Source organism: Opisthorchis viverrini (genome assembly GCF_000715545.1).
Source record: "Opisthorchis viverrini unplaced genomic scaffold opera_v5_57, whole genome shotgun sequence".
Classification (NCBI taxonomy): Eukaryota; Metazoa; Platyhelminthes; class Trematoda; order Opisthorchiida; family Opisthorchiidae; genus Opisthorchis; species Opisthorchis viverrini.
The window spans coordinates 1,424,761-1,437,416 of record NW_008751714.1 but is presented as its reverse complement, the minus strand read 5'-3'; the positions used below and the strand labels follow the sequence as shown (position 1 = coordinate 1,437,416).

The window sequence follows — 12,656 nt, the reverse complement described above, 5'->3', positions numbered from 1 at the left end:
CATTAATAAAGCCTCATAATGGAAAAAAATGGAGAGGGGAGAGGACATAGAGCTATCACACCACAAACGTCTGAGATGCCAACACCTCCAACAATCAGTCACAAAATCTGGATAGACTGACAGCAAGAACGCCGCTAACAATGGTCAGCCGCCACATTACTGTCTCCAGGTATTCTGAGCCTTGAGTTTGATAATTGGCTTGTGCACAACGTCACTCGTAATGTTAGCGATCTAATTAGACTCCTCGAAGGAAAGGCAATGGGTTGGTTGATTATGTTAATTAAATCGCGGTTAGGTCACATCGGATAACATGCCAGTTGCCATACTTGACTCATCCTAGCTTGGCGTGGCCGACAATTCGCCACCTTATGACACGGGTTTAGGTGATCGCCGTGGATTCAGCACAGAAGCGCTGTATATGTATAGCAGGGCTTTGCCGTTAAATATGCATTCTGCTAAGACTGATCCTTTGGTTATCAGCTGATGCGTGGATTGCTTTTATTGTTTAAAGCTTTGGAATTTCTCGGCTCGAGAGTATCGCTTGTACTCCACCAACTGTCTAGCGTTCTGACCAAAGGAGACGCTGCAATGCTCAGTGAAATCGACTTAGCAGACCAATTCGGTTCGCTATCCAAATATGATTGCTTTTTGTACGGGTTAGCTGTCATATAAACCGTGATATCGGTGTTCAGGTTGCACGGTCAGGGGCACAATTCCAGGAATGGGTTTATACCAAGTCTATAGCAGCCTTTCTTCAACTAATCGGGTCGCTGTATACCTGTTAGTTCTAGAACAAGAAATTGGAGTTTTCTGTAGTTTCATGCAATAATTTTGGCTCCAAAAGAGATAAAAAGGCCTTCGGCGATAAGTGACGGGAAAATGACACAATCCAGATCACGAACTGGTTCGATTTTGTTTTGCCGACCCCGACTTCTGATGGTTTAACCGCTTCGTTGTAGATGAAGATAAGATAGGGAGATAAAGCGGATTCTACTGGTGGGAAGATTTCAACAGAAAGTCAAAAATAGATCGAGTGGGTAGAATAAATATTGGTCCTAGCCTCAGCAGTTGAACAGATACCACTTATGGTAAGAAACCTAAGTGGTCTCAACTGTTGCACGGGCAAAGGCTGAGTTAGGCCTCAGGCCAGACAAATGTCAAATGTCATGCCACTAAGAAACGGATTATTACCATTCACACTACCCTCAGCTGAACGGTCCTTCTCCTGTCCCGAAAACGAGTCCACACCAAGAAATAAAAACAATGGATGCCAATTTTTCTCCTCTCAGAGCCCGTCAACAGTGTATACATTTGACGCTTCCAGGATTTGAACGGCATACTTGATGGACGTGCTACCAATTGCTCACAGGTAGACACTGGACACGCGCGAATTATTACTTCTTAAAAGGTGAATGTATTCACGTCTCAGCGGTACTACTGGTTATCTCATTGCCCCAAGGGACAAGATTATCTCATGCGTTCAACGCCCACGCAGTCCCAGAAGGTTGGGCCCCTGGCAATATCATTATCTGTCCACATACCCATGAACTTTAAGCATCTTAAATCAAAACATATTTGTCCGAAGAGGTATGAGCCGGTCTTAGCATGTACAAAACATGTCACATTTTGGCTGGTCCAGATAACCATACACCTGAGTCTTCCTGATTGCTCATGGAGCCTCATTAAATCCGTCAGCATGTGTGACAATATTGGGCTCCAATATTTCATCGTCCTGCTTTCCAGCGTCTGGATTAATGTCATAATTCCATAAAGGCTTTTCACCGCAAACCGCACCGGCATTTTGTTGGAAACCTATGGCAAAATGCAAGACGGGACCGCAATGAACGATCTTCTGTTGATCTACTTCGAAGAAACATTAGCCTGCTCACATTGACTGGTTTATCACCAATGGTAGCGGTACTGAATACCTTTAAGGAGCTCATTCAAACTTCAGATTCTCCAAGATCAACTCATGTTTTTGATGACTGATTCTCTTTCAAATAATTTGTGATCACTTATTTCAAATATCCCTTACAGAAGGCTGTTTTAAATGGGCGACCAAAGTCGACACTACAGGGTTTATCACCTCTGAACAGGATTCATATGAGCTAAAAGTGATCATTTCCGGGAGATGTTCCCTCCTGAAGGCTGTCTGTCTTGATACCGAAAAGTTTAGCTTTGTTCAAAATCCCATTTACACAAAGGAAACTACTCACAAGGTTGCTGAAAACCCTTCGATAGCCCACGACCAGTTTCGTCCTTCTTGGGGCTCATCAAGTAGTCGCAGTCCCCGAGTTTCCGTCAACCTTATGAGTAGTGCATTACAAAGATATATATATATATATATACCGCGACATCTCGAATATCATAGCGACTGAAACATGAGGCAGCCTGGTGCAACACATTCAGTTGCCTGGAAACATCAAAACCGAGAGATTCAGCTGGGTTCCAGGTGAGTCTCTCGCAAAACCAAATTAGTTTGCAAATGAGTGTATTTCGCTAGACCAATACCTTTTTGAGTGGAATCCCCAATTTCTTTACCTACTCAAGCGGGCTGCACTTTGTTTACTAAATAATTTTCAAGGAGTTGCGCCCCTTAATTCATGTTTAGTGATAGCATGAGATTGGACCTTACCGTGGTTATACTGGGTTCTGTCCTTGCGACACCCAAAGGGTCTCATGTCAGGTTGATCAGTCGTTAGAAATATGATCAATACAGTCTCCTGGCCCTCCAGGTTGGGATTTGGAACACATATGGTGACCTGTACTGTAAAAACTACTATCAACCTGCACCACACACATCATCATCATCATCGACAACATGACATCAGCGTTCAACAGTGATGCTTCGCCACCACATGCGAGTTCCTTCAAAACACTGCTGCCTTGCGGTCAGCCTTTTGAACCAAATGTTTTAGTCTAGGACCTCAATCATCCTCCTGTTTAGGTCTGAGCGTCCTGGCAGTATCCCAGCCCATGTACAACCATCATACCTACAAGTACCGGTGATCTTAAGCCACATCGACCGTCGCGTGATGCCACCAGCTGGGTTCCGAGCTGCATATACAGAAAGCTTACTAACATGGCCAGAAGGGGTTCGGACCACGCGTGAGGAGAATCATCATAGACAGCGCCATCAAAGAACATAGGTGCTTCAGTGATGTGAAACCAAGTCAGTTCACATTAATAAAGCCTCATAATGGAAAAAAATGGAGAGGGGAGAGGACATAGAGCTATCACACCACAAACGTCTGAGATGCCAACACCTCCAACAATCAGTCACAAAATCTGGATAGACTGACAGCAAGAACGCCGCTAACAATGGTCAGCCGCCACATTACTGTCTCCAGGTATTCTGAGCCTTGAGTTTGATAATTGGCTTGTGCACAACGTCACTCGTAATGTTAGCGATCTAATTAGACTCCTCGAAGGAAAGGCAATGGGTTGGTTGATTATGTTAATTAAATCGCGGTTAGGTCACATCGGATAACATGCCAGTTGCCATACTTGACTCATCCTAGCTTGGCGTGGCCGACAATTCGCCACCTTATGACACGGGTTTAGGTGATCGCCGTGGATTCAGCACAGAAGCGCTGTATATGTATAGCAGGGCTTTGCCGTTAAATATGCATTCTGCTAAGACTGATCCTTTGGTTATCAGCTGATGCGTGGATTGCTTTTATTGTTTAAAGCTTTGGAATTTCTCGGCTCGAGAGTATCGCTTGTACTCCACCAACTGTCTAGCGTTCTGACCAAAGGAGACGCTGCAATGCTCAGTGAAATCGACTTAGCAGACCAATTCGGTTCGCTATCCAAATATGATTGCTTTTTGTACGGGTTAGCTGTCATATAAACCGTGATATCGGTGTTCAGGTTGCACGGTCAGGGGCACAATTCCAGGAATGGGTTTATACCAAGTCTATAGCAGCCTTTCTTCAACTAATCGGGTCGCTGTATACCTGTTAGTTCTAGAACAAGAAATTGGAGTTTTCTGTAGTTTCATGCAATAATTTTGGCTCCAAAAGAGATAAAAAGGCCTTCGGCGATAAGTGACGGGAAAATGACACAATCCAGATCACGAACTGGTTCGATTTTGTTTTGCCGACCCCGACTTCTGATGGTTTAACCGCTTCGTTGTAGATGAAGATAAGATAGGGAGATAAAGCGGATTCTACTGGTGGGAAGATTTCAACAGAAAGTCAAAAATAGATCGAGTGGGTAGAATAAATATTGGTCCTAGCCTCAGCANGCTGTTTCGACTTACGTGTGGATAAGTGTTTACGGCACTGGGAAATAATGTCAATTACAAATCTCCAGAGTTATAATCCACAGAACCAAAATATCAAAATAATGGCTCATTTTGGTGTGTATACCGAGAACTTGACCTCTAATACACGGCTACATTACAATGCACTATCAAGATACATGTCCAAGTAACCCGGATTTAGGAAAACACAATCTTTTTTCTTTGAAGTACACAATCGTGAAGGTCAAATCGATGCATTCGACCTGTGTGAGCGCAAAGTATGGTGAGATCGATGGCAGATGGTTCGAAAATTTCAGTGAGAAAGTTTTAAAGCTATAATGCCAGAACATTTGACTTGAAAAGAACAAATTCGTAATTATCACCTAATATAAGACTTTCCTTTACGTTCAGGTATCACCGCCCATACGTCAGAAAATTTGCATCATATTAATCCTTACTCCAAAGATGATGAGCAGCATCCTTATCAATATATATAACCATGTAATCTGTCAAATAGTCGTGAGATGGCCTGGTGCAAGGAAATCTACTATCACAGCAACATACTATCCACAGACTTGGAAATTAGCAATGAAATAAACGCGCAAATCGCAAAAGCCAGCTTAGCACTTGGTTACCTTGAGTAACGTGTCTGGAATAATCACTTGCGTACATAACCTATAATCGCACTGTATTGGGTTGTGTTATCAGTGCAACTATACATCCGCAAGATCTGGTTCTTGACCGATTTTACTTGCGCTATCTGTGCAAAACATTTGGGGTCAAATGGAAAGACCGAATTTTGAACACCGAAGTCCAACGAACAGCAAAGGCTGTTTGAGCTGCATGCTCACCACTTTAGGTAATGGGAGGACCTAACACTCGACAGAACCGCATGGAAGAACGGCTATACAAGAAACCTTAAGAAGCTTTGCAACGATATAGAACAAGCAAACCATTTGGAAGGGACTAAATCTCCCTAACGCAGCATCGGTCACTGGAACATTGTCATCCTACACTAGTATATGTAGGTGTAGTGTTGATGGAATACTGTCAGGCTACATAGTACGACCTTAACACCCCCCGTAACACTTCCATAGTGCCACACTGAAGGAAGTGCAATAATGCTCTGACGGATTACACTGGCATCCTCACGATAAACGGGTAACAAGTGGCAGCGCTCATTTTTATACCACCATTTTGTGTCAGGTGATGGCTTATGACGGTAAGTTTACCTTCAAACTTTATTTTATCGGAATTACATTAGTGCCAAGGGCTTGCGCACAGCACCACTATCGGCTGCGCACAAATCGTGTGGTTTCCTACTGTATACATGTGTCCTATTCGGATACCAGTAATTCATAGGTCCTTATCTAAAGCCGCCACCTTATTCAGGTGTTCGGACTGTGGGCCTTATGGTCGGAGTGATCATATTATGAGATAAAGACGTACGGTCCGCTGAGGCGGAGGTATGAGCACAGCGAGGTAGATTCTCTTCTTTATTATGGAAGCGGATGTATTGCCTTCTCTATAGGAAACGGTTAGAGGATATCGGCCCAAAAACCGCACGACTGATTGCTCAAATGTTGACTGTGACAGCTGGCCTATTAACCAAAAAGATCGAAATTCTTCTAGCAACCAAGAGCTCGGTGCGCCTCAGAACTCATGTTATGCGCAGCAGCATAAAGAGCGATGCATCTCTGCTAGGCTAGCGTCCACCGCTTGGATCACTAGCTTCCAGATCCTGTTAAGAAAATCCTACCACTGACCGTACTGCTCGTCAGATCATGGACTATATGTGGATTACCTTCCACCAAGAACCCGTCTACAAAATCCTGTCTTGAAAGAACGCTCTATTGATAAAATCCCTGAAAACTCTTCGACAGCCCATTACCGGTTTCGCGCTTATTGGGACTCATCAGGTAGGTCCAGTCCCCGGGTTTCCATTAACCTTATGTTCTAGCTGAAACAGCTTTACGTAATCAATGAAATAAACATATTCGTAAATTATGTTAATATTTCTAGGTCCGGGTGCAAAAGTCATCAGATGCTCCCACTCAAAAGCAAAAAGCACAAAATAAGAGCTTACTCCTAGATATAGGGGAAGCTGAACTAGTGCTTTTGAGCTTATACTCGGCAGCTGTTCGGTGGAATATGCGCAAGACTTCGCCAACCTAAGTCCCATCAAACATGGGGGTGTAAATGGAAAACGACTGGGTAGTCATTTTTACGACGTTTACACGCATGCTGCCTGTCCAAACGAAGGATTACATATGTGGGAAAGAATACTAATTTCCATCCGAAAACATCATAGTCCGCATCGAGTGAATATTCAACAGAGTGAAGACCAAGAAAATAGTATCTCAACTGATAATGATTCACAACAGCAACAGAGGACTGTGCCCGTGTAATTTACAGATGGACCTTCGTAGTCAATGCATACACTGTCTTTAGTAACTACTAAAGCAATCCAGCCTTTCCTGATTGTCCTCATTCTCAAGACGGTATTCTTTGTTCGCTTCCTTCGATTAACTATCACTGTCACTTTTCGTTCCAGTATGAGTTGGTGCCGCCTGATACGCTTTCAGCATCTAGATTGCAATTCCACTTTCCTGTCATACGCGTAGAAGACAATATATCTACATTTGTGTGCCACCCGACAGTATTCCAAGACCGGAGAATCATCATCCCTGCTTTTAGTGATCAACTAATCCTGCACTTTTAGTGACCTTACGGAGCAAACGTGGGTGGATTTCTGCGGATATCATTATATGAAACATGATCTGATTTTCCGCATTGGTTTGCATTCTCAGACAACGTGAACCATATAAGTGTCAGTTTTTCGAACCCGCCAATGGTCAAAACCTCCAGTGATCCGAATCGCCCAGCTCCATCGTCAGTCGATAGTAATGTGCAAGTCATCTCATTAGAACACATCAAGCTATGGTGAGCTGCAGAAAGCAATCTTCAGTCATAATGTGGGCATTTCCGTATTGCCTAAGCGTTACCACTGGGAAATTGTTAAACACTGAACGGGAGTTGGGAATAGCGTTCGACTTGTTGGCGAGAGATTGTTCTAGAACAGCATCAAAAGTTCCGGTTACTGCTGTCTTCACCTGACGTAGTGCAAGCCTTTTAGCGACAGTCAGGTTAATGTGCACGCACAACTCAATGACTACTGCAGCAAATACACAAAGTACTTCACTTGTGTCACCGAAATAACTGTCGGTCACAGGTCGATCTAACATACTGATTGCCCTCACCCAAGATTCACTGCCTAGCCATACGTCAGTCTGAGTGTTTGTGCTTATCAGTTGTTCTAATCTGTTCTAATCTTGTTGCGTCCTTTCTATGGGACGAGTCATTTGTGTTGGTTCACCGGATTCATTTGCGACCAGATGCACTTATTTATGGACGATTGACTGAACAATACTACTAAACGGAAAAGTGCACGCGTCAACATACACGACACGAACTGGGATGGTATGTCGAGTTTTCCATATCAGGTCAAAACCGATCTGATACAGTTGTCACCCCTCAATGGGACCATCTGAAGGGACTGGTTAGAATTTATTTCCCCCTGGGGACTGATGGAACGCAAGAAAATGCTTATCTGGGGCGAGATGGTCCAAGTGGTTACAGCGCAAATTTACTGACCGGAAGGTTCATGGATCGAACCCGACCTCTTACTCTCGACTTCCCCTGTCTAGGCCTAGGCAACCTGGCGGTATCCCAGCCCTCGTGCAACCTTCAGATGGCATGGCAGCTAGGCACCAAAAGGATGCTACAGTTGAACGATTTTATTTACCTGGGATGATTTTCCTCACTTCCTTCCATCTGAACAGGAGGCTGTTCACTGTATGGCACCGACTGAACTGCGCATACATGACCGTACTTCTATGCACCCGGTCGCAATTTTTCCTCGCTTCCTAATTCCTATCGTCAGTACTTATCAAGTTATTTATTTTACCTGGCTGATCCCAATCACCCTTCCTTTCCGGTCATAATGCTTCCATGCCACTCAGCAGACCCACCTAGGTAAATCGGAGAAAATCTCGTAAAATGTTTACAAAACTTTGCCGATTAATAACTCATCACGCCTATATTGTTAAGGTGTGAGGAGATCCCGGTAAAACTCAGCCACGAGACCTTTCCTCTCTACTAGGACCCATCGCGTTGGTGTTGAGTGGGTCATTTACGAACAAAATGCCTCGTGTTTGGACTACTTGGTATCTGATAACATGCTTACCATGCACTACTACGTGGTAATTACCAGATAACCTACGCAAATCAATCGGCAGTTAGCTAGGCAATCTAAACATTCAGCAATAATCCGGCTGTTCCGAGATTCAGTGAAAAATTACGACGAAGCCCGCCTTCTGCTCCATGCTTTTCCCCTAAACTTCACGCACTGTCTCTGACCAGTTACACACACGCTTTTTGCCAAAGGCTTTCTCTGGCCTGAAATCTCACACATGTAGGAATAGGGCAAAGCCGCCAATATCGTACTTTCGCTCGTTTTGAGAATACCACTTATGTTAAGGCCGATCTGGCAGTTGCTCACTTAGCACCTTTGTGGTAAATCGCCGCAGTGCAATTTCGACCTAGCTCAATATGTATAATTGCACATGCGATATATTCTGTAATGCTGTAAAAACACTTCCGTCGTGTGGTGCTCACATAGCCCAACGTGCATTGCTGGCTATAATAGGGCTATCACGCCCACACAAAAAGCAGCAAATACACCAGTAGTAAATGCTTGCGGGTAACTAGAAAAATACTCATGCGGTTGTCATCAATAGTTTGTGGTACTGAAGTGACGTGTCAACAACAGAGGAGTTCCCGTGTTACGCTGTGAACTAAAGTAAGCACCACTTTTCACTGCTGTACCGCAGACTTGTTTTTTGAATATTTGTAGCCAATTTCCGATTAGCACTGAGTTGAACCGACCGATTAAACCCAAAAATCCACACAGCTTTTTGACCCTTGTCAAGTGTATCTAGAGACCCAGTAATGTTACGTGCTGCCCCACACTTCTGCACAAAGGACGAATTGACTCAGGAAAAGACACAACACACGCCTGACTTGTACTCCTCATGGGGCTCGTCTCTAGAAAACCCAACGAACTAACACCAAGAAAACCAAAATTGAGGCGGTCCCTTCTGTGAAGGACAGGGCCATTATTTTCTTCGAAGCCCGGTTCGTAATGGAAGCAAAACTGTGCCCTCCATGGTTCGTAAATTCAACAGGAAGTTCCAATGGACTAGTCAACCTCTAAGGAGACCGCAGTTTTTTTACAACCCTCACACTAGCTGAATCCTTCGACCCTTATCCCGGAGGTTTAGGATGAAATTTCACGCGAATCAGAAACTCTTGAATTTCATTTTACCTAGGTAGAACTCCTAAACTAACGAAGAATAAAGCGAACGTCAAGCGAAGATCATGTTCCCTCCGAGTCGCTGCTCAGTTGAGAAGACGGTCGTTGTGCTCGGATTCAGAAATCGAGGGTGACTCTCGCACTTGTCATAAACAAACGGAGCTGATATAACATAAAGGTGAAACTGTTTTAATGTGGATAAGTAAATTTTATCTTCTTTTGTCATGCCATTTGCAGACTACCTTGACTATTCAACTTGACGTAGTGCTTCACTGGGATTATAGCCACGTTCGGAGTGATTGAGGGATACGCCTCCAATGAAAGTTTGACGGCCCTTTGACACCCAGAGTACTTGTTGTTTAGGCATATACGGTCCCCACCAACTTCCCCCTGGCACGACCGTATCGAATTCGTGGTGAAGCCCCTCAGGTTATTCTGGAGTCCTAGTCGGAGGAGTTGGTTAAGATACCTTCCACCTGAATTTCCGCTTAAGCATTTCAACCGAAGATCCGGTCATTGCTATTTTTGCAGTGGTAGATCGAATCTTCCTCAGCATGCAACATGGTCTACCAGTTCAGTGTACTAGCTGTAAACGGTTATAAACTCAATCAGATGACTGTCTTGAGTGCTGAACCTACGAATACCCAAACTGAATGGAGAAAAGAACCGGATGATCTTAAAAATGTTTTGCCGTTCTACGCTGAAAAGGCGATGAGAACAGTGCTTCTCGGCTTTTCACCTACAGGATGAAATCTCCACAAAAATTTCCAAATCTCACACTCCAACAATGTCTTGCCCACCAAACCATGATCAAAGGATGAACAATGTTCCCCTGATCAGTAAAAGTGGTGCCATTGAGAGACGACCATACATTCCAGGAACGTTAAGGCGGACTGTGCTGTTGCAGACATTAAGTACAATTCTATTTCATCAGACAGTCATGTAGAATTGATCTGTGGCTGACTTAGCCCATCCACTGATGGCTACAGAGACTAACCCAAACCCCTCGCAGATAGTGTCACCTCGATTGGTGACCAGACGTTCACACTCCAACTACCTAGCTCGGCGAACGGACCAAAAATTAGATAGATGGCGTCCACCCAGTGCGCATCGGTCACTCTCTTAAAGGCGAACGATATGACTACTTCAACAGAAAACCAAGTCACTCCCGGGTCGTTACAGATAATGGAGTGCATGTTCGACCGCACTTCTATACCAGCAAGGTTGCGAAAAAGATATCCGTTTATTTTCGTAGCATTCGTCAACAATCGTACCGTTTGTACTACTGACACATTATTCATGGTGTTTACAAGACTTCATCTACTGGTTCCATGCTTTTGACACTTACCGCTGCCTTCCTACAAACTTGAGGACATAATCCTCCAAATTTAGTGGATGCCCAATATCTGTTGTGGTTCCTTTAAAGAAGACAGAAAACTGATGGGACTTTATCACGACCAATTTATTTTGATGTCAAGCGCCTAAAACAATGTATGTCTTTTGATTTTCTCCACCAGACAACGAATTGAATGTTTCACCGCAGTTGAGGCAAACAGTTGACTATGCTGCGAGTGGACTGTTTATCTTTTGTTGGGCGGATCGTCTGATCAAGCAATTCGTCGATATTTGATGACCAACAGAGCCACCGAAAGATCGCACTGTGAGTAGTCATATACAGCCTTGGTGTCGGAAAGCAAACCCAAAAGGTGGAATAGGCGTCCCGTTTTTTTGTCGGAGAGAAATAGTGTTCCTAAGGGCTAACTGGAGAAATCGCTTCTCAGTGATCACCCACAATATGACATTTTCAATGGAGATTTCACGGGGCCAGTTTGTGGTATTCAATCGAAAGGCCCTATCGAAAAGATCAGTAAACTGTGAAGCGTACAAACACATTGTGGAGTTCATAATTAATTAGGCTATTCGATGCCACGAAACCAGCAACTCGGTCCACCTCCAAACACAGACCTCTAGCTCTCAGTAGACACTTACGTGGGTCAGTTGACGAACAATGATAGTGTGCAACGGGTTTAGTCGAATTACGATCACCTCACGAGGCAACTCAGCGCAGTTTATTCAGTGCATACAGTAGTGGTTCAACACACCCTAAGGATTATTAATTCTGTATGCACTCCAGTATGCTATACACCGCGGATGCATATTGTGCGCTTGAGATGCCGAAATACCATATTAGGGGGGTCATTTGCAGGCCTGGATAGGAAGAACTGAGTAACCTCCGCTTCGGGTACCTGGTGGTTCCCAATGTGGTAATCCGAACCCACATCACACCTGCATGGCGACCTGTAGTTAGCCAGGTTTTGATCCGTTTCCACCAGTAGCACCAGAGAGGAAAGTCGCCTTTAGCACCACCAGAGGCTAGCCAAACTGAAATGTGGTGGTCCCCACAACTACACGGGAAGTACAGTTCCACAAAGCAACTTATTGGAGCCTATTTCAAATAGACCGGCTACTTGCATGTCGAAAGCCGTGTGGAGTGTTATGGTCAGATATTTTGGCGATGCCCATAAAACACAGTATTTCTTTATAAGAAACTTCTACTTGAAAACAATTCCGACGGTTGAAAATTTCCTATTTCGCGAATGCATTACACCCTCACTACAAGAGATTCCCATATAAAATAAACTCCAAGGAAACAACTCTTTCGCCACGTGAATCCTTGTAATCCAGTAAGAAACAGCTTATTTCTGATACAAACAAATATGGGTTACCTCATCACGGATTTTTCCATTCAACTGAACTAATATATGAGTGGTCTTCAGTATGTGGTCGAAAACAGTTCATATTACCCACTTGACTCGTGTTACGACACCATGGTGACTCTACAAATGGCGTCTCTGCGGAACATTCTTTCCCTATTCGAAGGGAAGCGAGAGGGCACAGTGGTTAGATCGAAAATTTACTGACCGGAAGGTCCGTGGCTCGAACCCGGCATGCGCCTCTCGACTTCCCATGTCTAGGCGTGGGCAACCTGGCAGTATCCCAGTGCTCCGCATCCGAAACATATGAAGTGTCCCAAGT

General features: G+C 44.2%; 1 protein-coding gene across 1 annotated transcript; it reads left to right on the top strand.

Moving 5' to 3' along the window:
* Positions 1 to 8,103: 8,103 nt before the first annotated feature.
* T265_03857 (hypothetical protein) lies at positions 8,104 to 12,644 on the top strand (the record flags this gene model as incomplete). Its single annotated transcript, XM_009168438.1, has 2 exons — positions 8,104 to 8,184; positions 12,501 to 12,644. 2 exons carry the CDS (start codon positions 8,104 to 8,106, stop codon positions 12,642 to 12,644), a joined length of 225 nt encoding a protein of 74 aa, XP_009166702.1.
* Positions 12,645 to 12,656: the final 12 nt, after the last annotated feature.